A 27,255-nucleotide genomic window follows, 5' to 3' on the forward strand; every position below is an offset into this window, starting at 1 on the left:
TGAGAGTGTTCTGTCCAGCTGGAGGGAAAAGAAATAACAAGAAACATGAATACCAGTAAAAGAAAAACATGAGCAGGGAAGACCATTGTTAATCTCCTACGCAAATGATCGCCACAGCTGCTGATTTTGTGAAAGGCTTTAACGGCAACTCTATTCAGAGACGATTTAAGTATTGGGGGTACACTCGAAGCACGTGATCTAATCACACCCCTGATTCTGGAGCCAGCAACAGACTACAGAAACATCAGTTAAATGGTTATTAGCTGAAAAGCCAAAAATAACTCTTGACATTCTTTTGTAACAAAAGAAGTTAATCAAAAGTGTAATTTTAGCAAAGTATTCTGTGTGTCCACACAAGTCACTCACTTTATAAACTTTAATGGTATTACCATTAAAAGTTCAAAAGCCTGGGCTTTTTGAACTTTACCATTAAGTTTCCCAGCAGCCTTGGTGCAGGGACATGAAGAAAGTGCGGGACTAGGAGGAAGAAAGGAGCGTAGGATGGAAAAGCTGGGAGGGGCTGGGCTGGGAGGGGCACGGGGTTGGGGGTTGGGGGGGGTAGAGAAAGCCCTGGGATGAGGGCCGTGCTTAATTCAAATTCTACTCTTCACCAATAAATCTAAAACAGTTGACCCCTGAGATAGCTCAAGTATGAAATAAACCTATGCATGAAGTAATATTAATCTCTGAAGTCATTAATACAAATATTAATTGAATAACTTCTATTTACTAGCCCCCTTATCTCCTTTGCTGCTTTTAAGAAAGTGGAAAATCCCTTTTTGAGACCAGAGTTGACAGAATTAATTTTTCATTAGGTAGCCAGATGTTAAGATATTCTACATTTAAAATAAAGTACTAGTAATTCCATATGTTATGATAAAAATAAATTTATTTAGGTAAAAACACCATCTTTCCTTGCTTGACAAGGGTGAATCCCCGCCACGGGGGAGGAGAGTCCGTTTGCGAAGACGAGCGAGGGCTGTAGCTGACTTCCACCTGCTGTGTGTGCGACCAGCAATTAGCACAAGTGACAGGTGTTTCCTACTCATCTCACTCACTATGCCAACAGTTGCTCCATATACCACTGAAGAAAACCACAGGAAAACAGGCCAAGGATGTCCACTGCCAGAGGTCTTTCTGTGGATTTAAACGTCATCTTTAAATGGCCTAATCGTTTTCCAGCTCGAGCCTCTAATTTGGTATTGCAATCAAATTCATCTCTGTGCAGACCACGAATTAACAAACGTCTTCTAAGCCGAGAATCACTTTTAACACAAACCCCTATGTGAGGATAACCATGTATCTTTAAAGGCGTGGTTTCAAACACCATTCTTTTGCATGTTCTGAAATATGATTTTTTGCATCCTAACACTGTCATGTCATAAGTTAAAGGAATTTCATTATCACTGATCCATTGCACGGATGCCCAGGAGTTGGCATGGTCTATGCTTCACCCTCCAAGTGTGCAAAGAGGAACTTTGGAACTTCAGCTGTGGTCAGCCAGCTGACAGTCTTCTTCCCTACTCCACGCACAATATCAGTACTTTTGGACATGCCAGTCCAAGCCACTTGGGATCCCTCCACGCTGTCACTGGATAAGGATCCTGCTACTGGATAATTATCTTGGCAGAAGAATTTTAGTTAGGAAGTATCAAGTTGTCATCACTTTCTCTCCTGCAACAGAAAGGGGGAGGAGAAAAGGGAAAGAACAATGACTCAAAAATCTTTGACAAGGAATAGGAATACTCCATATTCTAGGCATACATGGGTTATCAACATGCTAAGTGAAGCATTAAAAAGAAAAAAATTAAGAAAAGCATTTTGCATTATTTTTGGTTTGAGTAGATGCTCTTGGCAACTTCGAGGAGCTGCCCGCCTCTTCGGGACCTTGCGTCTCCCTTCTCTGACAAGGCCTTCCCAACGCCGAGACCAGCAGATCGTCCCCCTTCCGTGCAGGAGAGATGGGGAAAGGTAAACTCTGCACCTGTCCAACTGAGCACATCTTTCCAAAGAACCAAGGACAGGAGAGCTGGAAGGGGTGTCAGAGGTCATCTGCTCACCCTCGTGACACTGAGGAACCAAGAGGTTTGGGAGAGGTAGTGGGATACGGTGGGTAACTGGCAGGGCCCAAAACAAAACCCAGGCATTCTGGCGATCAGGCGGGAGGCTCTGTCAATAGTTGGAAGGAAGGTCAGTGTGTGGGGGTTGCTGGGCTGCCTGGGGAAAGAGTGGGGCCCCTCTGTGTTCTGGAGGGCGCAGAGCTGTGACAGCCAGGACAGTTATCACAGTCCTGGAGAGGAGGCCCTTCCTAATCCTCAGGTCCCTCAGGGAGGGCTTTCTCTGACAAGTCACTCTCCGTTCAGACCCTTCCTCAATTTTTATTCCATTCCTTGGCTCCTAATCTTTAAATACATCCAGGTGTACTTATTTTTTTTTTTTTTTAAATCTTCACCTGAGGATATGTTTATTGATTTTAGAGAGGAAGGGGTAGAAGGAAACATTGATATGAGAGAGAAACATTGATGGGTTGCCTCCCATACACACTCCAACCAGGGATCAAACCAGTACCCTCTTGGTGTACGGGATGATGCTCCAACCAACTGAGCCACCCAGCCACCTAGGTTGTACTTCATTTTTGACAAAGTCAAAGCCATCACTTGTTCCCAAGGCCCAGGACAATGCAATTCCTCCCTCATGCCCTGTGATCCTCATTTACTCTCTGCAGGGTCCATCTAACCCCGCTAGATCCAGGCTTTGATTGGATTATTCAGCTAAAACTGTTCGAGCTGATTTCACCAACAATCACCTTTGGTAACAGCCTCTTCTGTTTTTATTTTTGATATCCTCTTTTTTCAAAACTTTCAATATCCCCATTTTTCAGGTGATTTCCTTCGGCGGACTCTCCTGTTCCACCTAATTCTTTCATTAAAGATGGGCCGGGCCATCCTTTCGCCCCAGGCATCTTCTCAACAACCTGTAGCGCATCTCAGGGCCAGCTGTCCGCTGATAGTGGTCCCGGCCACTCAGACCAACCATATCAATTAGTCTTCAAGTCCATCCCTTCCTTCTTGCACTTGTTCCACACGGCTGCACTACAAAACATTTAACAACCTCCTGGGGCTTTTTACAGTGCAAACCAAGGGCTAAAAATCAAACACAAAAAACCTATCAGTTACTTTCCAGAATTCACAACTACATTCTAAGATGAGTTTTTGGTTGTTGTTTACAGTTAAATTCATATTAGAAAAGCAACTTTGAGAGACTTTCTTTATACAAGGTGCCTCTTAGGAAGCAGCTACCTATTAAAAAAATTAATTTCCCTTTATCCCAGTTTCCATGGTAACAACTTAATGCTCCAAGAGGATAAAATGTGATTTTAAAAACAACTCTTCTCAGAAGACCTCATTTCACAGTTACCAGACAGTCTTTGGAAATGCTCCAGTCATATCATTTCAAATCCCAAGATGGGGTAGGGAACTGATTAGCGGGAAATACATCCTGTGTTTAAGCTGCGATCATGTTCCCCCATCTCCCTTCAGAAGTTTGGATTAGAGAATCTTTCTCAAAACACGTGGGTAGGGGATACTTTGAGTTAACAACTGCTACCCTGACTAGAGATGACAACTAACACAGGTACAATTAAAAATACTAACCTCACCCTGGCCGGAGCAGCTTGGTTGGTTGGAGCGTCATTTCACGGACCAAAAGGTCAAGGGTTTGATTCCCAGTCAGGGCACAAACCCAAGTTCGACCCCTGGGTTCAATCCCTGGTTGGGGTGCATACAAGAAAGCAACTGATCAATGTTTCTCTCTGTCTCTGTCTGTCTCTGGCTGTGTGTGTGTCTCTGTCTGTCTGTCTCTCTCTCTGTCTCTCTGTCTGAAAGCAGTGAACAACAATGTCCTTGGATGAGGTTAAAAAAAACCACTATCCTCATCTGACCCCCATTCCAGTCCCCAAACCACTAGGCTTTGCCACTGGGGTCTGTTACAGTGATTTTCAGTGGCGTGCCACAGGGATTTTGAAAACATGCAGTACCTGACGGCTTAGTCGGGGTGCTGACCTCTTCTCCCTTAGATGGTCAGATAAAAAAAGGCAACAGCCAACACAACAGCCATCTGGTGTGAATGAATCAAAATTATACTCTTTTTTTTTGTCATATTGGCAAAAAATACAAAATATTTTTGGTGTGCCGCAGAACTTCAGTACTTACCTCTTCCTTTGGTCACTTAAGAGTTCACCCTCTTGGCTTTAGGGACATAATTCACACCTTCTCATAATAATCTCATAGTATCCCCATGAGACTCCAACCATGCCAGGTACTTTCCACCCTGTTCTATAAGAATTCATTTCTAAAGCTGATTTCAGGGGGAGGAAAGCTGAATTCTCTCCCACAACCAGCTGACTTCTGAGTGCAGTGCTGCCCGTGCAAGCCTCTTTGTTAGAGAGCAGGGCAGCTCACCTCGGGAGCATGGAGACCTGGCTAACCACAACACTGACCTCCTCAGACAGCAGATGCGGCACAGGAAGGCGGAGGGCTCCTTCTGACACTCCCCCCGGCCACTACATTCCTCCAGGAAGGCCTGCAGATCCGTCACGGGAAACCCATTCTGTTGGTATTTCTTTAAAAAAGCACAGAGCATTGTTACCGTATTCATAAAGCATGAGAAATTGCTCCCTTTGTCAACAAACCAAACCCACCTTTGCTAAAAAGAAACTCTCCCACATTGCTAGCTCAGCTCCAAGAAGAGACATGAGCAGTGCTGAATCCATCTGCCAGTCCCAGGAGGCCAAGCCGGGGCCACCAGGAACAGAGAACAGTCCAAAGGGAAATGCCAGAAAACAAGCCAGGGCGAGGCAGGGGTGGGGTGGGTGAGTGAGGGAAATAAAGGAGATAATCAAAAGTCTAAAGTTTGAATGCTAATGCAAGACCAGATAAGACCTCCCCTCCCCCTCACTGCCAAGGTGCAATCTGCCTGAGAAGTAAGTAATCTCTATTTCCTCTACTCGGTCACTTAGTGGGGCAGAAGACTGTAGGTTCTTTTCAAGCAGAAGACTCTGGTTCTTTCAACATGAAGACTCTGAGAGCCCCTCCCCTCAGGCTAAGTGAATCCATCCTCCACGTAACCAAGGCTTGGCCCACTCACAGGGACACTCACATCAGACACAGGGACCATGCGGCAGAAGCGAGCGGCAATTCTCTCTATGTGCCCAGCGCTGTTAGAGCCAACCACCGTTCCCATGTGAAAACTAATCTCCCCATGCACCGAAAAACTGCTCAGGAGCACTTCCGATGAACGCGCGTCTTCTGAGTCAGTCTGAGAAGCTTCAAGAAGAGGACGATGCCCCCAGGCACTGCCCCGGGTGCGTGGGCCCACTGCCCCGGGCTGCTTTTCAGAGCACGACTGTCCACTGCAGGGGGCTCACCACCGGGAGCAGCAGAGCTTCCTTCAAGCTATAACCCAGTTCAGTGGACATAGACAGAAAGGATACAGAACCCCATCAGGTAGCTTAGGAAGAGAGGAAGCTAAACAGCCACAAAAGCCTCAGCTTTCAAAATTTAAAGGCAACAAGTACCACGCAAATGGCTCTATCAGCCAGTGCATAGGTATTCCAGTATCTGAGCCGTTATCAGGTAGAGGTCGCCCCTTACCGCTGAACCCTACCACTCCTAGCCAAAATTCCAGGACAGGTGGGCACACCTGTCCCTGCCGGGACCCACAGCCCAGCTAGAGATTCACCCAACTCCGCCTGTCCTCACCCACCGCCTCTCTCCTTCCCCCCACACTTCGCAACCAAGCCGCCCTGATCCGGGTGACGGGGACAACATCCTAAATGCATATTAAAAATTAGCCTCCAACATCCAACAAGTTTCTTTTCTACAAAACCTCAACATTTAAGTAAAATGTAGTATTTTCAGTATAAAAAAAATCAGTTCCAATACTCCAATATATACAGAATTTACAATTTTCTGGGCAGGAAATAGTGATAATTACTTACCTTAATGGTGTCATAAGAATCTGTAATAAGAGCAATGAAAAGGCTGAGGATCATATATATAAAAAGACTGATGAAGGAATATAAATACAGGCGACTGAACAGCCACACCAAGATGCTCTTCTGCTGGATTTGAGCAAAGGTTGCAAACATATCATCACCGTTGACCAGAGAAAACAGACACTCGGAAACTGTATTCAGACCTACGAACTGAAAGGGGGAAACCAAAGTTAGTTTTTGAGCTATGCCATCCAGAACAGCGGGAAGGATCCAGTTAGCTTCTTTTGTTGAAGCTGCTGTCATCGTCACTGAGGAACATTCATTTCAAGACAGCGAGAACACACGAGTAGGGAAACTTCATTCAAGACTCCCTTGCCCACGCACAATCTCTCGACATTTCCCTCGGCTTTCCCTATGTATTTTCATGTATGTGTAGTTGTATCATCTAACAATTTTGGATCTCGATTGTTTTCTACTAACATCTTATTCATACTTAGCACTTGTTATATAACAGACCATTCCTTAGAGGGTCAAGTTTAACTATTTCCTGTCCCTGGACGTCCTAATAATGTTTATCATTGTAAAGAACAATGTAATGAACATTTCCAAGCATAACACTTTTTTCCTATTTTTGGGTCTAAGCGATTTACATTTTTAAGGCTACAATCTGTCCAACAAACTGCTTTCTGAAAGAACTGTAGCAACTGTATCCTACCATCAGCAAAGATGGACAGGCCTAAGACTCAGTATAGGCTCAAGAAAATTTTGCTACATGAATGGCTTCACTGTAGCCTTCCAACCATGGGCCTGGGTAACTTCAGCACATTAGAAACTAAAGGCTGTCAGTGACGGGAAAGCGAAGGATGAATGACCCTGCCCGGTACCTTCTAGGGGCCCCCACACTACCAGTGGACAGGCCATGACCGAGATATATTAGAGTGAGTGCCCTGTGGGAGAGCCTGGGTGGGCTGTACTAGAAAAGGTCCCCTCAGAACTAGGGCCTGAAGGCTGAGCTCACCAGTGAGAGGAGAAAGGGAAGGATTCACCCAGTGAAAATGGGGGTAATGCAGCGCTGAGCCTAAGAAGTGTCTGCAGAGGCAGGTCTGTGCCACACTGCCAAGGGCCTCATTACACACGTGAACCTATCACAGGCCAGGCCTGGAAAGCACTAGGAAACTGCAGCCAGAGGAGTGATATGATCTGTCCCTAAAGGGCGCCCGCGGCATGTGGAAGATCTCCTACCAGGAGAAAGCCGAGGGCAGGGATGCCAGGATGGAGGGGTGCAGGAGCCCAGGATGGCAAGGAGCCCAGGTGAGGCTGGAAAAGGAGGAAATAAGTCTGGGAGGGGATAAGGGGAAAGGCCTCTGAATGGACTCAATTTAGACAAGGCAGGTTGGATGGGCCAGGTAGAAGTGCTGGTGTGAGGTAGCTGGAGGCGTACACCTGGAGTTCCAAGCTGGCAGGAGCTGGCGTGGAGCACCAGTGGATCCTGCAGCCAGCATCCTGGCTTAAGTGGCTGACCAGCTCCTGCCACATTGACTTAATAAACAAACATCCTAGGGCCAGAGGGTTAGCATTAGATGAAAACTTCTAAGGAACAATAATGACCCAATAGGCAAAAGATAACACGGTTTTCAGGAACACAGAGGGAGCAAGTTACTGTAGAGTTTTGAAACAAATTCTGTCCTCAGCGGTGGGGACTGTATGTCCTGTAAGTCAGTGTGGCTTTGGGGACAGCCAATACCTGGGTGAATGGAACATTTCCACTTCCAAGTTGTGCTACTACCTCACATGCCACACTAACCCTACCCTACCACCCTAACCCGGACACTGGGCTTTCCTTCCAACTCTCCCTGTTCCTGTCAGGGATTTCAGTCCCTGCCCAAGAAACATTTACTCCAAAATAAGCAGGGACTTCAAACTCTGTGTTGAATTGATTAATCTCCCCGCCCCCCTTCAACCTGCGAGGCTCTGCTGCTCCTGTGTTTCTCTGACCCAGCCTTTCTACTCCACTCATGTCAACACTTGTATCAGGGTCATTACAGAAACCTCCAAGGACATCTTCTTCACGCCAACCCCTTCACCCTCCAGTCCAAGCTGAAGTAAAATCCAAACTTCACAGAGTACAGCCTTCTGGTCATTTCTCTTGCATAGGAATATATAAAGTCAGGATGCAAAGTAAAACTTCGGACCAAGAAGGCTGGGGTAAGGCCCTCCTCTGCGTGGGTGGCCTCTTCCCATCTCCTCGTGGTCACTACTACCCTGTGTTTTCTCCCCCCACACCGCCAGACCCGCTTCTCCGTCTTTGCCTCTTGGGGTTTATTCTTTTCATCTGATAGCTTCTTCTGTGTCCAACAGAAGCCAGCGCTAAAAGGCTATTTCAAAGTTTACCTCAAGACCGGTTGCCTTGGCAGCTCTAGTCCCTTCTCTGTTTCAGTAAGAACCACAATGTAAACTACTGGTTTGTCTTCAAACTGGTTTCGAACCCACTTCTCCATATCCCAGCTGGATGGCCAACACCATGTCCGACCCTCCCTCCTCCACGGCTGGATGTTTGGGGTAAAGTCTGTAACCAGGGCGGCAGGCACAAATTTAACCCCGACAGGGACCATGCCCAGGCCTTTGCTTCATCAGCAGCTGCTCTGAAGCCGCTCTCCATGGAGACCTGGAGGGAACACCCAGCTGAGCAAAGCACAACAACATGCAAAGTATTTAACAGTAAGACAGGAAGTTCTCAGAGTAAGTTATTTTCCATCTCCACCACTAGCCTTCAGACAACAAAGTTAAAGCTGGTTTCTATGGGCGTCAACTACGACCCTAACGGCACCATTGCTAATTGCTATCTCTCACAGCTTCTTTTGGAATCTGGCCAATTCCTTCCTTTCGTTTCAAGAACCCCTAACAGTCTACACTTCAGGTTCCAGAACTGCAAATAACTAGTTGGTCGGTACCTATCAAACGCACGCCTTTGCTTCCGGTGCGGTGATTCGGTGTCAGGCTGCACACAATACCTGTCTCAACATTAATGTCATTCACGATCATTATACTGCTCTCTCCTCTCTGCGGGGGAGATTTATTTTAACCCATCAAAAAGTTAAAACGGAGACGCAGTGAGCGAAGTGACTGGTACACACCCTGGCGTTCTGTACCACAGTGGCTGCGAGCCGGTCAGTCTCAGTGACCAAACCCCGCAGCGGAAGGGAGCATCAGAAACACCCACGGGGAGGAGAAATAAGGTCTACGGTGCATCCAGTCCAGCAGAACTGCTTTTACAGGGAGGTGCTTTGGTTCTTAAGAGCTTGGAAGCCCCTGGGAAGCAGGGAATGCTGTCTCTCTGCTTCTTGTTCATGCAAATAGCGTGTTGAATCCCTACCATGTTCTGTGCACCATGCTGGACACGGGGAATGTACACAGCAATACGCCATCGTCACTGCCCTTCGCGAACTCAGCCTAGAAGAACCTGACAATGCTCGGTGTGCAGGCAACATTTAATGAATAGTAAAGATATTTCCATAGAGTCCCCTTAGGTTCTATGGGGACCACAGCAAGAACCCAAGCATTTGTTTCAAAATGATATTTTGAAATCAAGCCAGAAAGAACTTATATTTGAACAAAAACATAACGGGCAATGGCTTATGTCAGAGAATGGCATAAAAATTGGCTACAAGAGCAACATTTGGGTTAAATGTTTTCACTGGCTAGAAGTTCTTCTGGATAAGAGGGGTGCTGGGCTAAACCGAGAGGCCCTGAGAGCAGGAAGAAGTGGTGCAGGCTCTGCCAGACTGTTGGCCGCAGCATCAGCAGAGTCCAACGATGTTTCAGTGCCTCGGGCCCCTCCCTGTAAAATGGAGATGATGCGAGACTATGATTTATTCCTCACGGCGAAGAAAACCCCTGGACCCGTAAAAGCCACATTAGAGTAGTGCTCTTCCAATCCTCATCTTGAATGACTAAACACCAACAGTCCCCAGCCCTCTGAGCCCAGACCTCTAGAAAGGGCTCTGAGGCAACCTGCGTTAGTGCTGGAATCAACATCGGCCGGACACGTCTTTCACGTTTTCCTCCTTTCAGCTGGACCGTTGAAATCCAGTGCCCACTAGGAACACGGGAGGCTGAAAGGCGGGTCGTGCCCCCAGTCGCACAGCAGTATAAAACTAGCTTTCCGGAAACCTCCCCTTGAGAGCGCTTGGCTTGTGTAAAGAAAGACTTGGCTTCTACACCCAAGGTTGCTAGGATTCTAGATCCCAGCAAATGCTCGCTGTGGAGCCCAGCCTTTGAAGGCTTCAGGTACTACTGAAGACCTTCCGATTCACCAGATCCTGACTGGCAGAACCTGAAAGTTTTGACAGTTTGAACTAATTTGTGTGGGGGATGGGGGGAGCCACGCAGGGGGCAGGAAACATTTCTAACTTCAGATTCCAAGAAGCAGCAATATAGAGAAGGGAAGCACAGAAGTCCGGAGTCAGACTCAAGATGTGCTCCTCCCGCTGATTAGTGCATTCACTAAACTAACTGAATTATGCATTTCCCCAGTGTGTCAGCCTGGGTAGAGATGGGAGACAGATGCCATAAACAGATCTGCTAGCAGCCCTAGAGACAGCCCTCACCCCGCCCCTGCTCCTCCGGGGAGAAACAGAAGGCTGACATTAAGTGAGAGACACAAGGTGAGAGGTGCCACATGCAGAATGGGAGCCACCAGCCACACATGACTGCGGAGCACTTGGTGTGTGGTCAGGATAAGGTACATCCTGGATTTTAAAGATTTAGTACCAAAAAAAAAGGGCTAAAAGATATCGATGCTTTCTATTAAGTACGTGATGAAATAATATTTTAGATATATTGGGTTAAATAAGATATATAATTTAAACCAATTTTATCTGTTTATTTTTTTAATTATTTTAATGCAGCTACTAGAAAATTTTAAAGTACACATGGGGCTCTCATTTGCAGCTCTCATCATATTTTTATTAGACAAGGCTGGTCCAGAGCATCCCAATCTCACCAGAATCCTTTGAAAGGAGAGAACTGAACATATGGAAATGTAGTCAGGTTCACAAAGCAAATAAGGTCATTTTCCACAAGGTAACCCTGACACAGGTTGAGAGAAATCCTCTCACAGTCAATCTATTCTTTGGTCAAACCACATGCTGTTTCGCTGTAGTCTGTTATAGATAATACCAAGAAAAACCCTACTGGGTATAGGTCGAAGCTTGTGTATTGGGCCAGGGGACCTGGATGTGAATCCTGTCTCTGCCATTCACTAGCTGTGGAGCCTCAGGAAAGGCCACTAGCCTTATCTAACGTGTTAAGATCCCTATTTTCTGTAAAAAGATAATACTTCCCCACAGGGCCACTGGAGAGTTAACATAGCACATAGCACTCAAGAATGATAGCTGTATTAGTAAAATTCAAGCAACATTATCTGAGCATCTTCCAGAATAATGACGGGGTAGGGGAGATGAAGGGCAAAGGAGATAGAACCGCTCCTCAGTAAGGCCTTGTAGCCAATTAAAGCCAAAAATCTGTTAACTTGGTATTTATTTCACACAGTGCAACACTGCCCTCTAGTGACAAAAATTTGGAGAAGCATCCACAGAACGAAGCAAGTAAAGAAGAAAAATGTAAATTTTCCTGGGCACTAAGTAAGTTCTCTGGATCAGAGAGATTTTATCAAAGAACAATTTTTACCCATAAGTCACCTCTAAAGCAGTGGCATGAAATTGGAACAGCAATAATATTATCCAGATTGACTATTAACCCAGAGACTGTCACTTTGTTGATTATACAGTTCCTCAAACAGGAAAACAATAATTCTCTTTGGACACACTAAATGCAACCCTTGAAGAGGAAAAAGCCTGGGTGTATGCCAAATTACAAGCATATATGTAAGCAGGACAACCCAGAAAGCTTGAACTTTGTGGACTGCTCACTTTTTGTAAATTTATAAACCAGATTCCATCACGTATTTTGTTTAATGCAACAATCAAGGTCAAAACTTAAGGCTGCGCTGCTATGCAAGCGTCAGTGTAACCCTTTGCACGCTACCTCTTATTTTCTTGCAGAGCACCTAAGCCCAGAAAACAGCCTCGGGCCGTGGTGGGGACGAAAGGCCCCAGAAGACAGAATGCTGCGCACGGTGCCGACCACTCAAGCACACGGTGTGGGCTGCTGCTGTTTTTGTCGCCCTTCCTGTTGTCCCAACTTCACAGGCCCATGGAAGAAAAACTATCAGATGTAATAACTCCTTTTACTTTTTAGTTTGAAAACAGGGCCTACCTAATTTCATTTCCTGATGCTTCTACCAGTCCAAGTTATCACTTTTAAGACAAGAAAATATGAGCATAACTTGGATGTCCCTGAGACTATGATGCTGACGGAAGCCCAGTGCAATTTAAAATTCAGACACTGATCGTTAATAAGGCTCCGAGGCGTGTTGCCACCAAAGCCCCTGCAAAGACAGGATGTGTCATCATTTTACTCACACACCTAATACGGTCCACTCTGGGCTCTCTTGGCCCACCTTCATTCTCCTCGATTAATTTGGATGGACAGCCTAATACTTTAACTTCGAAAGACGTCACAATAATTTTCCCATTCTACTTTCATCTTATTATAGTGATCTCATGTCCACACATCTCTCATCCGATGGTCGGCTGGGTTGGTACGTGACCCGTAAGCCAGTCCCAGACAACTCTGAAATGTGCTCTCTAGTCTCTCACAGCAGCTTCAACACCCTGAAAAGGAAAAGGGAAAGAAAGCCATCGCAACGATATGGGCTTCCTGACATCAAGGGAATGTGCTGGAGGAAAGAGGGAAGGAGGTGAAGGGCCGGAAACCCACTTTTCAGGGTCTCAAGTACCTAACTTGCAAAAGGAAGAATCAGCGCCACACACCTTATTGTGATATGGGCCTAAGACAATCCAGCCGCAGAAGGTGTAGCCCAGGTAGATCATCCCGGCGCAGGCACAGAAGCGAAGGACTTTCGGCAGTGAGGCTTGCATTGTCAAGATGAGCACCTGAAAACACGGCAGAACGGGACGTGGAGGAGGAGCTATGGAACCCAGCGGGAAATGCATGCAGCCCCCGAGGCACTGCCCAGGGCCGCCCCCTTACATTGTATTTTTGGAAGTAACCCAGGTATCTGATGACTCCAACCCAGACGAGAAGTGTGGATGTTCCAAGCAAAATGCTGCACAGGTCGTAATTTGTGAGATTCTAAGGAATGAAAGACAGAGATATGAGTAAAATATTCTACTCTGTTTATTAATCTCACTTCAAGTTCACTGGAAAAGAACGGACAGCCTGCCTCTCTGTAGCTGATACTAAGGGTTTTTTCTTTAACTTGAGAATAATAGAGAGCACAGTTCTAACTGGGTTTCTGATTTTTGTGTAGTATTTCAATTGGTTGAACTGATAATATATCCTGAAATAGAAAATGCATTAACCTAGGCATTGAATAATATAAACTGACAGTGAAATATGAAACAGTATAAGTCAGAAACTTAAAAATATTTTTTTTAATCCTCACCTAAGAATATGTTTTTTGAGTTGAGATAGAAACATCCACTGTTTGTCTCCTATACATGGCCTGACCCGGGATCGAACCTGCAATGTTCCAGTGAACGGGACAATGCTCCAAACAACTGAATCACCTGGCCAGGGCCAGTCAGCTGCTCTTGAAAGAAAGCTCAGACATGATTTGCTAACACAGTTCCTGCTCTCAAGGATTTCTAGATCTAATTAAGGAGACAAACACACAACCACAATTTTAATATAATGCACTTAGTGCAATAAGAGATACAATACTGGCTTGTCACAAAGCGCCTACCATGGACATGACCCAGAGCAGAGCCGGGCCTGGAGGGTAGGCTAGGGGAGGGCACTGCAGGTAAACGGACAAAAGGCTGAACCAAGGCCCAATGCTGAAGGCCAGAAAGATGTCCTCGAGGCACAGTATCACTGGGTCAGTGAGATCGAGGGCAGGAGAGGGAGGCAGAGCTAAGTGACGAGGACCTGGAGGCCAATGCACCCAAAGGGGCTCCCGGGAGAAAGGACTGTAACAGCAACAGAGACACGTCCAGAAGCAGTCCTCTGACAGCTGTGTGGACGGATCTGAGAAACGCAAGGCCGAAGGCGGACAAGCAACAAGGAACTGGCTGTAACAATCCAGACCAGAGAGAAAGTTGGCCTGAAGGAAGCCCGAGGCGGTCAGAATGGATGAGAGGGAAGGACGTTAGCGTCAGGCAGTCAAGGTGGTAAGATTTCCCCACTGACAGCAGCGCGTGGAGGGGAGAACAGCTGGGTGAGGGAGGAGTCAAGACTTTGTCATAAGATCAAATCAACAGAGCTGCACGTGGTGTCAGGCCCCTCGTGGGCACTCTGATGTTCCTGCCCTCGCCCCCATCTGTCAGAGCACCTGTTGGTCAGGGACAGTCACCACTGGCTCTTGACACGGCTGGTTCATGGGCCAGCTGTTCCTTCCCTGACTTAAAAAGTAAATGAAACCTGCCCAAACAACCATTCTTCTCACACTTGCATTCCTACTCTCAAGATGCTCCCAAGTTTCCTGGCGATATTCTCAGAAATATCTCCTTTCACAGAACATCAGCTTCCTCATTTTCCTTTCAGGAGGAGTGAGGTCAGGCTTCAAATGTCGGGGCGTGAAAAGAGAAGACAAGAGAATCGAACTGGTCTCCCCAAGGCTTTTGTATCTGAAAGGACATGATGCCATCCAGAAGGAGAGAAACAGAAACGGGTTGAAAATGGGGTGCCCCTCACCTTGACCTGAATTTCCATTTTTAGGATGGATCCGACCACTGTCATGAGGTCGCTGATAACCACCAGGATATACCACCCGTTGACGAACTCCCATCTGTCAGCGTTACACACAGGCCGCTTGTACTTCTCCAGGAAGAAACGTAGAAATCTCTGCAGCAAACATTTTAAAAAAGCATTTCTCACAAACCCCACTGCCCTCTGGAAGGAGAAGACAAGTGCAACACGGTGCTCTCGCCTGTAAAATTATTCATCATCACCTTTTCCTGTTCCCTACATCCACTTCAAGGCTGGAGATGACGGCCCACGCCCTCCCCCCTAACCCACCCAGCCAGACCTGAGCGTTCAAGTGCCCAGCGAGGGAACGCAGCCGTGGTAGGCTATGCCCTCACTCCCACAGAGTCCTGTAAGGGCTACCTCAGCACATCCCAAATACTGTCCACGTTATCAGCTCATCCAACCTGGTGGCGGCCTGTGAACCAGGCATTATCAGCCCGATCTTGCAGAGCAGAGAACTGAGGCATGGAGAGGCCAAGCCGGGATTGGAGGCCGGGTGGCCCAGCTCCACGGCGTGTGCTCCCAGCGCCCCCATCCCACCTGGCAGAACCAGGACCCTGACCTGGGATCAGAGTATCAGTATCGGGGCCCCTGGGGGGAGGGGCAGTGACAGACATGGGTATTTACAAAGTAAGTTGGCAAAGGTCAAGAATGAGAAAGACAGAACAAGCTCCACAAACGGTATTCGATGACTTCATGCACCTGACCCCAGTCCACATTTCCACACGGGCCACAGACCAGGGTGAGCGTTGTGGGGAGCTGGGATATACATATAGTCACCAGAGCCCTGAGCGTAAAAAGGGAAAATGGAACTCGGGAGAATTTTGAAACTATTTAAAAGTCGAATAGAGTATTTTATGCTTCATTATAACCCGTTTACCCTGCCTCCCTGTCAAAATGAACTCTGACGTAAAGACAAAAGACGAAACCCACACGTGCTACTATTCTGTTCTTCAGATTTCGCCCGAATCAACACGGTCTCCCTTATTCTAGAAACAGTCAAAAGCGTGAGAATTCACCATTGTGTACCTGTGCTTATCAGCTCGGTTTTAAGCCACATAATTACCTGATCCCACCTGACGTGAGGTGGGAGCTTTTGCTCCCTACACACCTCAGGCTGATGAACGCCTTCTAGGGGACAGTCACTCAAAGGAGCGCATTTAGTCGAGGGCCCCAGAAAGGGCAGGATGACCCAACATCAGGGTCTACTGTTGGACACACTGAGGATGGAGGCCAAGAGGGGAGGGAGAAAATTCGAACACACACTTACCTTGCGTAAACTCAGAGCAAGGAAAATGGATCTGGTGCACAGAATCAGAGATGCCAAGCAAATCACAATGACAAATGCATCGAACGCCAGTACATACTGAGTATTTTTCTGAACTGAGGAACAAAAACAGAATTCAAAAGTCAAACACACCTTACCTGGGAACAACTCCTGAACAAGAGGGCAGTCAAAAAAGAAGTTCAAACGATAAAGTCTTAGACATCAGAAGCAAATCACAACGCATTCACTCAGAAGTCTACAAATAAGGTAAAACACCACCTGACGTTCAGAATTATACATAAGACATAAACTAATATATGTACTAAATGCATTTGTAAATATTTACTATAGAACAGAATTCGACAGAAGGTGGTCCAGTGGAGCTCCACTCAAACGAGGCAAAACTACTGACATACTCTGAATTCTTTCACACAAAAGCACAAACACCAAGTTCTCCATTAATGAGGGAACAAACAACTGAAAATACCACCAACTCAGACTCCCCCTTTCAGCTTCTGAACCTCACTGTGCACTTCCCCAGCAAAGAGTGACATTCGATAAGCTCTTTCTGCACAAGGAGAAAATAACCTCTCGGAATGGTAGGAAGAAGGAGAGTAGTAATCAGATTTATGTCTTGGAGCACAGTAGCATGGGGAACAAACTAGAGGAAGATGAAAATGTAACCCTAGCTTCTCTCAGACTGCATGGTATTGTCCCAAATCCCAGCCGTGACTCTCCCCTGCCTGGCCCCCTGCGCCCCGCCTGCAGTCTCATCAGCTGGCAATGGCTTCTCTTCCCCCACCTTCTCTACCCTGAGGCCACACTGGTCTTCCTCCTTCCCTGTTCCCACCAGGTTCTCTTCTTGCCTCAGACACTTTGCACATGCTGATCCCTGTGCCTGGAACAGCATCCTCTCCATAACACATGTTTAGGTTATTCTTTTTCAGCCTTAGGTTTCAGGTTGAGTATCTTCCTCTCAGAATGAAACTCCCTAGATCCCCATCTTTATGAGCCTTGCCCCTACTCTTTCATAGCATTCAGCAGGAGTGTACACACCTATAGCTCCTTTTAACTCTCCTTTGCTTGATGACCATTAAACTAGTAATTACGTCTTCAAAACAGCACAGCAAGGAACAGAGACAGTGTAAAATGGGAAAGAACTTGGCCTCTGGAGACTGAAAACCTGGGTCTGAATCTTAGCTTTGCACTCAGAAGCTGAGTAGCTTCGGAGAAAGTGCCTCAGTTCCCTCATCCAAAAGATGGGTAGAATAAAAAAAAAACCCTAAATCATAGGGCTGTTGTGAGGATTAAATAAGTTCATCTAGGAAAGCACAAGAAACAGCCCCAGGTAAACAACGACAACAAACATTTTTCACTGTTACTATGGAATCATTCAATGCCCATCTTCCCCACCAAATGACTGGCTCTGGGAGGTGGGGACCGTAAGTATTTTTCAACATTACAGTGACTTTGCTTAGCATAACGCTTCAACGTGCTTACAAGTAAGTGCAGAGACTCCAGTAGAACATGAGAAGAGCGCTGAATAATCTACGTCAGAACTCGTGAGGGTCTGAGCTACGTTAGAGGCAGAGAAGGCACAGAAAAGTGGCGAGAGACGAGCAGAGAGAGGCAACGTGGCCTCCAATGGGGCCTTGGGAATACGGAAGGGGGGCCGAGCAGGCATGACCCCTGCTTTTCTGTCTTCAGTAAACTGAGCTTGGTCTGGGTGTTCATGACAGGAGGGGATGACTCGGGGACAGCTAAAGCCACGGGTGTGGGCACAGCCACTCAGAGAGATCGCAGAAAGACACGAGGACTGGGGCGAGGCGGGTAGAATGTTTAAGAATTAGAAGAGGAAATGAGCTCAGGGACGAGATGGAGAAAGTCCCGAGAAGGCAACGGGACTGGGGGCAGGGAACCTTCCAAGGAGTCTAAAGTCAGAGTGCTCCTGAGTGACATCCCTGCAGAGAAGGCGTTTAAGGGAAAGAGCAGAGTGTCCGCAGACTTGTTAACAACAAGGGTGTGGGCAACAGTGGCACCAGTGTCTGAGGGGGAGCTGCTCACCCAGTGAGTTACAACCACAGCCAGGTGGCAAATGTAATTCCCTGTGCCGATTATTTAGCCTCGCTGAGCCGCAGATGCCTCGGCCACCAAATGGGGGAGCAACCGGGCCTGCCACACGGCTGTCAGGGAACCAGGTAAAACAAGCCATGGCTAGGCCTGTTAGAACCACGCCTAGCACGTACCACTGCCACTGACCCTTTATTTTATACTTCAGAAGGTCATACAAGTTACCTCAACATGGCATCTATGGGTAGGTAAGGAAGCAACCTAACTCGACCCCAATCCCAGACCACTTTGGGTGTGGTCTTTTTTTCTTTTTTTTTTGGACCATGGAATGAGGCAGAGGGAATGCAGGCAGTTCTTGGGCAAATGGGACTGACAATCTCGTAAACTACAAGGACAGCATCTTCCTTTCTAACATATAACTAGAGCAAATCTCTACGACTGCTTGTAGTGGGAAAACCGAGGCCCAGATCTAGAAGGATAAACCATCCCTCTTAACAGAGAAACCAGTATAGTATTCTTTGAATTTTATCTACAGAGTTTGGTGTGCTACAAAGTACTTTATAAACATCGTAATTGCTTTCTTACTCTACTGAAACTCTGTTACCCCTGTGGGAACCTTCCCCAAACCTGGGTTTGTAAAACACTAGTCCAGAGAGATGCCTCAGCCAAGCTGGCTAGGGAAGCCCTTCGCCCTGCCCAGTCCTTCCAGAGGCCGGGAGAAGTCCTACACACACCACCCCCGCCCAACTACACGGGTCTCACCCAGGGCTGCCCACACTTATTAAGCTCCTTTTCCCTGGGACACCCATCACAACACCCATCACGACGCCCATCAGTGGGGAGTCCTGTCCACCAATACCTCCTCCAGCCCCTCATGCCCAAATTGCTACACTCATAAAATCAAGTGAACGGGAAGATCAGTGGCACACTTGGGGATGGGTATTAAAAGTCAAAGGACACAACATTTGGTTTGTATGAACATGAACATTCCCTTCTTTTTCTGCCTTGAAATAACAGAGGCAATGATGAGAGGGGGACAGAGGCCTCAGGTTAAGTATGTGAATGTGAATGAACTCAGAATGCTTAGGAAGTAGTGCAAGGTTCCCACCAGATGGTAGCCTTGCCTTTGTCCCACTTCCTATCTCTCCACTTCCCCAAAGTCAGGGCAATCAATCCGCCAGCCTGGGGCAGGGGGTGGGGGAGGCTCCATTTCCTAAGCTAGTTTCCAAACTTCAGCTTTTTAGGGTTTTCAAGTCATCACATCATTTTATTTTAAATTTGCATTTTCCTAGTGACAGAATCTGGTTTCTTAGGGCACAATTCTGGAGGCCTATAAAAATATCAGTGTTTCTCCTCACTGGCCACAGGGGGGAGCCAGACCTCCTTTCTTCTTTTTTAAACGTCTTTAAATCATTTTATTTTTTAATTACAGTTGACATACATATTATATTAGTTTCAGGCATACGCCCCAGTGATTAGACATTATATAACTTACTAACCGATCATCCTGAGAAACTTATACCCATTTGACACAATATATAGTTGTTAGAATAGTGACTATACTCCCTGTGCTGGACTGTATATCCCCATGACTGACTTCTCTGCAACTACCAATCGTACTTCTCAATCCCGTCACCTTCTTCTCCCATCCCTACCCTCTGGTGACCATCAAAATAGTCTCTCAATCTATGAGTCTGTTTCTGTCCTGCTTGTTCATTTATTTTTTTTTATTCACTTGTAGCTAGGTATGTATTTATTGCCATTTTATTGTTCATATTTTTTAATCTTTTTTCCCTTCTTCTTCTTATTATTGTTATTCAAGAACAAGAATAAGAAACCCTTTAACATTTCATGTAATACTGGTTTGCCGGTGATAAAAAAAGAACCAGTCAGAAACGAAGGATACACTAACTGAAATGAAGAATAATTTACAAGGAATCAACAGCAGAGTAGATGAAGGCAAGAATCAAATCTGCGATTTGGAATATAAGGATGCAAAAAAGCACCCAATCAGAACAGCAAGAAGAAAAGCAAAATCCAAAAACAAGAGGATAGTGTACGAAGCCTCTGGGATAACTTCAAGCATACCAACATGTGCACCATGGGGGTGCTGGAATGAGAAGAGAGTACGAAACTAAAAACCTTTTTGAAAAAATAATGACAGAAAATTTCTCTAACCTGGTGAAGGAAATGTACAGAGAATCCCAAATAAGGTGGGCCCAAAGAAGCCCACTCCAAGACACATCATAATTAAAATGCAGAAGGTTAAAAACAAAGAGAGAATCTTTTTTTTTAATCTTCACCTAGGCATAAAGATTTTATTTATTTATTTTTAGAGAGAGGGGAAGGTAAGGAGAAAGAGAAACATCAGTGTGTGTGCCTCTCACACACCCCCTACTGGGGACCTGGCCCGCAACCCAGGCATGTGCCTTGACTGGGAATTGAACTGGCAACCCTTTGGTTTGCAGGCCCACACTCAATCCACTGAGCTACACCAGCCAGGGCTTAAGCATAGTTTTTTGTTATTGATTTTAGAGAGCAAGGAATGAGGGGGCAGAGAGAGAGAGAGAGAGAGAGAGAGAGAGAGAGAGAGAGAGAGAGAGATGAGAGAGAAACAGCCATCAGTTGCCTCCCATAAATGCCCCAACTGGGGATTGAACCCACAACCTTTTGGTGTACGGGACAATGCTCTTAACCAACTGAGCCACCTCACCTGCCAAGATAAAGAGAATCTTCAAAGCAGTAAGAGAAAAGCAGTTAGTTTCCTGCAAGGGAGCTACCCTAACACTGTCAGCTAATTTCTCAACAGAAACTTTGTAGGCCAGAAGGGATTGGCAAAAAACATTCAAAGTGATGAAGCGCAAGGACCTACAACCAAGGTTACTCTACCAGCAAAGCTATTGTTCAGAATTGAAGGACAGATACAGAGCTTCCCAGACAAGAAAAAGCTAAAGTGCAGACCTCCTTTCTTCTGAATACAGGAGTACTGTCGGGCGGAAGGAAACCATGTTCTGCCAATATGTTTGACTGGTTGACTATTCGATCATAGTGACTATTCCAAACCATAGTACATATACGACAAAAGTTAGCTTCTTTTACTTAAAATAGCTGCAACCCATACTTAGAATTGAAAAATACGCATCTGATCTGTGTGTTTTTGTGGAAGAGTGTGTCTGCTGAGGAACAGTAACCATTTTTTAACAGAAACTGAAACCATATATTCTAATCAGTGGCTTAAGTCAGTTACTAGAACTTCGAAACCAAAACTTCAAAATCATCAGGGCATATAACTAAAGCAACAGGCAACACGTTGAATCTAGTTTTAAAGTAATCTAACATAGTTAGGAACCACAGGTATTTTACATTTAATTCTGTTCTGATAATCTGGTCAAAGACAAATTCAGTTAACAAAACTTATAAATTAGTAAATACTGACCATCCATCATAACAGCATCCCGAGCCCTCAGGGAGAACAGGCTGTGCATAGATCAATTTGAACTGTGGACCAAGAGGTGTTTTCTGAGTTGTGACTGAGTAAGTGACCTGGTGTTCGTACAGGCTGTTCGCTGGGCTCCAAAGTCCTTGATCTCTCCCCACTGTCCGGGGCTCAGATCAAAGTGCACCTTCTCCAAGAACCATTGCTAGATTTTATTTCTCACTCTGTCTCAGTCTGAATTAACCTTTGCTTTCTTTACCCTCATGCCTTTTGTATCTCCAACACTTAATGCTATCCATAACATACTAGAGATTTTATAAGCATGTCTAATGCCCTGACGAAGGTGTTTTCTTTCTTTTCCAGAGTGCCTGGCAATTACTACACACCAACTTTATTGTTTTTATTGATTTTAGAGAGAGGAAGGGAGTGGGGAAAGAGAGAGAGATGTGAGAGAAAAACATAGATCGGTTGCCTCCTATATGCGCCCTGACTGGGAATCGAACCCACAGCCTGTTGGTGTACGGAACAACGCTCCAACCAACTGAGCCACCCGGCCAAGGCTATGTGCCAAACATTGTTCTGAGTGCTTTGCTTTACATTCTAACTCATTCAATACACAACATACTGGAAAGTAAGTACTGGTACTGCCCTCATTTTGAAGAGAAAGATAATGAGACACAGAGAGGTTCCATAATTTGTCCAAGTTCACAGACAGAGTAAACAGAACCAAGACCCAAACCCAGGCAGTCTGGCTCCCAAGGCTCTACCCCTAGCCACTGGGCATGTGCCTCTCCTAAGAGGGGTATAATCAATATTTGCTGAACTAAATAAAAATGCAAAGCTTTTGGAGATTCTTTAAAGAATCTATTGCTCAAGATGTGGTTTTCTGGGGTCTTTTCTTCCTGTCACCATCCAAATGAACCACTTAAACACCTGAATCCTAAAATAAAATTCTAAAAAATCATCCAAATCCACAGTGGGCAAGCATGTAACATACTTACCAGATCCAGATATGTTTAAGCCTTTACATTCTTCAATGTTAGCGTTGCTGTCAAAATAGATTCTGATTTTGCCGCTGTGAGCTTTGTTGTCGAAGGTAATCTGGAGACACAAATGTACAGAGAGCAGAAAGTATGACTTGCTAGACTGACTCTGCTTAAAATTTTAATGGCATCCAAACAGCACGCTAATCCAAAAATTGTACCGATGAAAACGTCCCCATCACACGAATCCTTCGCCACTTTTATTAATGAAAAAATATGGTCCAAAGGCTGAATGTATTAAATTCTACTAAATCCACAGGCAGATTCACAGAAATCCTGAGGCAAAGCAGCCAACCAGTCCCAGGAAACCAGTCCCAGGAACAAACGTGAGATTCACCAGTCTTTGACAAGAAAACACAGTGACCTCACTGATTACACTGAATGGAATTTAAAAGCACTTGCTTCCACTTAGCCCTTTGGGTATGAAATTCTAGGTTTTTACTAGTTTGGAGATTATTTTTCTGTTTGCTTCAAGTGCTACATGTAATGCTTTCAGAAATGGCAAAGATTATTCCAAGGCTACCAGCTAAAATAAGATTTCTAAATACCCCCAATCTTCCATATTACATTTCCATCACTTAAAATTTGTGAGTGAAATATGCTGGGGATTTTAAACCTTGAGAGAAGTATTTTAGGTATTTTCCTAGGGGAAAATGAGGACTTGAGTGGCAGACTTAGTGGAGCTTTAGTCGTAGCTTGGAGGTACAGAAAGGAGGCTTGCAGGTTGAATTCTTGAAGCTCTGGTTTGGTCATAGTGAGATTCTTGGATTACACAGAGTGTGGCTTGCGTTCAGAGATGGTCCAATGCTTGTGGATTTAATCATAGATCAGCTACACTTTCAGCTCTCAAGTTCTTTGCCTGTGAATTTTTAAATTTTTTTTCAATGCGTTTTGTAATATGTAGGTCACTCGAGGGCAGTGAATCACGGTCTTCTCTGCCAGAGGCATTCTTCCTTACTACCAGTCACAATGAATAATTACTTTTATTTCCTTGTTCTCTTGCTTTTCTGTCTACCTCTTCCACTAAGCTGTAAGCTGCACCTCCAGAGCATGGCAATGCCTGGTGCACAGTAGGGATTCATTAGTATTCACTGACTGCTGCATAAAGCACTCTTCTGAGTTGCTAACGGATCATTACATACAGCTTTCAGCTCAGTATCCGGTTTTGCTCTTCCGTAAATGTAAAGGAGGGAAGAAAAGAAGGAAGGAAGGAAGGGCATGAAATTTCATGAAAGTGAGAAGACAGGTTACTCTCCCCACAAAAGTGAACAGACTCTTCTCCTGCACACGCCTCTCCCAAAATGAAAAAAGCAACAACTGGTCCTTTGCAGAATGGCCTTCGGCCTTCAGATCAAAGGGAACGCTTCTGCCTGCAGGTTGGAAAGCATTTGCTATGTTTGCAAAGACCTTCCTATGAAAGTGGGAAAAACATTACGGACACTTAAAACGAGCCTCATAAACTTTTTAAAAATGCATTAGAAGAGTAAAAGGTCAAAGTCAATTTTGGAAACTTATCTTTTCAACCCAGAAATTTAGTTTTTGAAAACCTGGAAAGGCCTTGCTTCGTTTTCAGAAGTAACCGTCTCTGGATCGACAAGGCCCTAGCACCACTAAATGGGTTGAGAGCACAGCTGCATCTAACACAGGCACAGGCTGCTGTGTTTTCCGCTCTACATCTACAGAAAGGGGAGAGAAAAATCATAAAAGCGGCTCAGTAAAATAGACACTTGCCGTATTCCGAAAGACGTAACAGTCTGGTAACTCTCGGGACAGAATCGTCTGCAGGTCAATGCCTTTGAGGTGAAAGGAGATTTCGACTTGCAAGAGCCTAAAGAAAAAATAACACAAGGAATAAATTGTCAGAACCTTACTGTCTACTCTCCTTGCCTCATCCCTGTATCCTGGGAAATGAGACTTAAAACCTTATTTACCTATAAAAGTCCAGTCTGAAGAATGATGAGTTCTTCCAGCCTGGAGGGTTCTTGGAGAGGGCCTGGAGGTCTAAATGAAGACAGTCTAGGCCAACGAAGAACAACATTGTTTCAGGCAAGAATCGGTGTGAAAACCAGAGGACCGAAGTGTGGTGAGGGCAGGACACTTCCAAAGTACCTCCCCACAAAATACTTATGGACTACAACAGGAAGACCAGAAACTTCACAGTGGAGAGGCTGGCAGGTAGCAGCGCCCTGCCCAGGCGACTGTGGTTACCACCACCAGTGATGCGATTCAGAGGCATTGTACACCTCCTGAAATCATGGACTGCGTGTGTGGTTTTCCCAACAAAAGGCACATCCCCAATCTAGTCGTAAAGAAACAGAGAAACCCAAAGTGAGGGACACTTAGCTCTTTAAAAATGTCAAGGTCATAAAAATTAAAAAAAAAAAAAAAAACCCAACAACCACCCAAGGAACAATTTTGCTACAGATTAAAGGAGACTAAAGAGGCATAACAGTCTGTGATCCTGGACCAAGGAGGCTGTGGGGGAGCTTTCTTTTGCCAAAGAGAGTATTAGGACAGTTGATGAAATGTGAATAGAGTTTTTAGATCACAATATTGCACCAACGTTTATTTGCCCTTTGGAGCACAGTACGGTGGTTATGTGGGAGGCCGTTCTTGGGACGTGCATACTGGAGTAATTTACAGGTAAAGCAACACATTTACAGGTAAACCGTCACCCTCTTATTCTCATACATGCAGGAGGAATATTTAAACATGGGAAGAATGGTAAAGCCAATGTGGTAAGATGTTACCATTTGGGAAATCTAGAGGAAAGATACACAAGGAAATCTTGTGCTATTTTGCAACTTTTCTCTGCTGTCTGAAACTTTTTCAAAATAAAAAAATACAGAGAAAGAAAAGTGTTTTAGGTTGTATTCAAATAAAAATGAATTATAACCTCTGAACTATAAAAGAATGATTCCAAGAGCCTCACATAAAATCCGTCTCATCACTGTGCAGCCCAACACCCCAGCAGGAACCCGAGGAGGTCTGGAGCTGGTAAACGCCTTTCAGGGCCATGGGACCCTCCCAGGCAGGGCTGCTATGCAGCTGGCCCTGCTGCCTCTGACTCAGGTGCGGCTGCCTTTATCCTCAGGGGAAAGCCAGAGCCTGGTTCTCGGTAGGTGCTCCAGAATCTTGGTAGACTCGATGGCCAATTCTTTAAGAGTCATCTCCCACGACTTCAATTCTTTATTTGCTTATCTATCCCCTCAACCAGAGGATAAGATCTTTGCAAGCAAGAACACACTGTGTTGGGTGGTTAACTCATTGCCTAGCATGTGGCTAACACCTAAAACATGTCCCAATATACAGGACACACACATTTTGTGAAAAGTTCGTTTTCCTGGGCCAAAACCAAGGACATGAGCTAAATGGACCACTCAACAGGCACAATATTTAAGAAAAGCGGGTGCCAGGGTTGGGAGGTGCCTCCCTGTGTTTGGCAAATAGACTGTTGATGTCAAGAAACAGTGTAACATTGGCTTTCTTGACTAGATCTTGATTAATATGGTGAGGGCAGTTAATCAAAAGCAACTTGATCTCTACAGGAAAAGACTGATAATGATAACAAAAGCAAAAATATATCAGGCACCATGCTAGGGGTTTTATATGCTCTCTCATTTAATGCATCATCCTGTGTAATGCCCAAAGCAACCTTGTAAGATAGGTACTATTGCTGCAATTTTACAGATCGGCCAACTAAAAAACAGAGAGGCCAAGAGACTTCATCAACGGCACACAGCTAGCTGGAGGCAAACGAGCATTGAAATCCATATGTGTTCAATTCCTGAGCCTGAGCTATTCACCAGTAGATGGATGAGGCTGACCTGTGAGTACGTATTTCAAAAGAACATCAAAAGACCCAGGTTCCCTACCCAAACCATGCATTTACTCAATAAATATTTGCTGAAAGCCTTTATGCCTCAGCCACTGTGCAAGGCACTGAAGGTAAAGCAGTGAACGAGACAGACAACTTCTGTGTGGAGCTCACATTCTAGTGGAGAAGATAAACCAAGAGTGAAAAATACACACAAGATTATTTCACAGTGTGAGAAGAACTGCGAAGACAGAGCGAAGTGATGGAGAATAACTGGGTGGAGTGGCCCTACCTTGGGAGGAGTGGCTGGGGGAGGGCTCTGAGGTACTGGGGACATTTAAATGGACAGCTGTGGGAGGAAAGAGAAACAGCTGTGTATAGATCCCGGGGGTGCTCTGCGTAGAGCAAAAGCAAGCACTAAGTCTCCCAGGCAAGAAAGAGCTTGGCTTGCTCAGCAACAACAAAAAAGGATGTTAGGACAGGGAAAAGGGGATGGGCACAAAGGGCTTTGGAGAGGCAGGTGGGTGGACAGCTCCTGTAGGGACTTGTGAGTTTCATTCCAAATGAAAAGGGAAGCCACTCATGTTATTTAAACCAGGGAGTGATGTGACCCGATTTACATAATATCTTTCTGATTGTTGTGGGTCAGGGCAGGAGATAGAAGAGGCAAAACTTGAAACAGGGAGAATAGTCTAAACAAGAGATGGTGCTGGCTTAGACTACTACAGCAATGACAATGGAAATGAAGATCAAGGTTGGGGCTTGAGCGGCTGCGGTATTATAGCATGATAGGAA

The 27,255-nt window shown here is 45.5% G+C and overlaps 1 protein-coding gene across 4 annotated transcripts in view; it reads right to left on the minus strand.

Annotated features, from left to right (window-relative positions):
* Positions 1-871: 871 nt before the first annotated feature.
* MCOLN2 (mucolipin TRP cation channel 2) overlaps positions 872-27,255 on the minus strand; it is a 56,326-nt gene continuing 29,942 nt past the window's right edge. For all 4 annotated transcript variants that reach the window (XM_053921140.2, XM_045199584.3, XM_045199583.2 and 1 more), the window contains 10 exons: positions 24,575-24,659; positions 24,375-24,471; positions 22,602-22,701; positions 16,098-16,210; positions 14,774-14,923; positions 13,109-13,210; positions 12,889-13,011; positions 5,999-6,205; positions 4,499-4,620; positions 872-1,674 (listed from right to left, as the gene is read on the minus strand). In XM_053921140.2, the coding sequence (XP_053777115.1) occupies positions 1,638-1,674; positions 4,499-4,620; positions 5,999-6,205; positions 12,889-13,011; positions 13,109-13,210; positions 14,774-14,923; positions 16,098-16,210; positions 22,602-22,701; positions 24,375-24,471; positions 24,575-24,659 (1,136 nt within the window). In that variant the 3' untranslated portion in view covers positions 872-1,637. The remainder of the gene's footprint in view (positions 1,675-4,498; positions 4,621-5,998; positions 6,206-12,888; positions 13,012-13,108; positions 13,211-14,773; positions 14,924-16,097; positions 16,211-22,601; positions 22,702-24,374; positions 24,472-24,574; positions 24,660-27,255) is intronic.

This window comes from Desmodus rotundus, chromosome 3 (genome assembly GCF_022682495.2).
Source record: "Desmodus rotundus isolate HL8 chromosome 3, HLdesRot8A.1, whole genome shotgun sequence".
Lineage (NCBI taxonomy): Eukaryota > Metazoa > Chordata > Mammalia > Chiroptera > Phyllostomidae > Desmodus > Desmodus rotundus.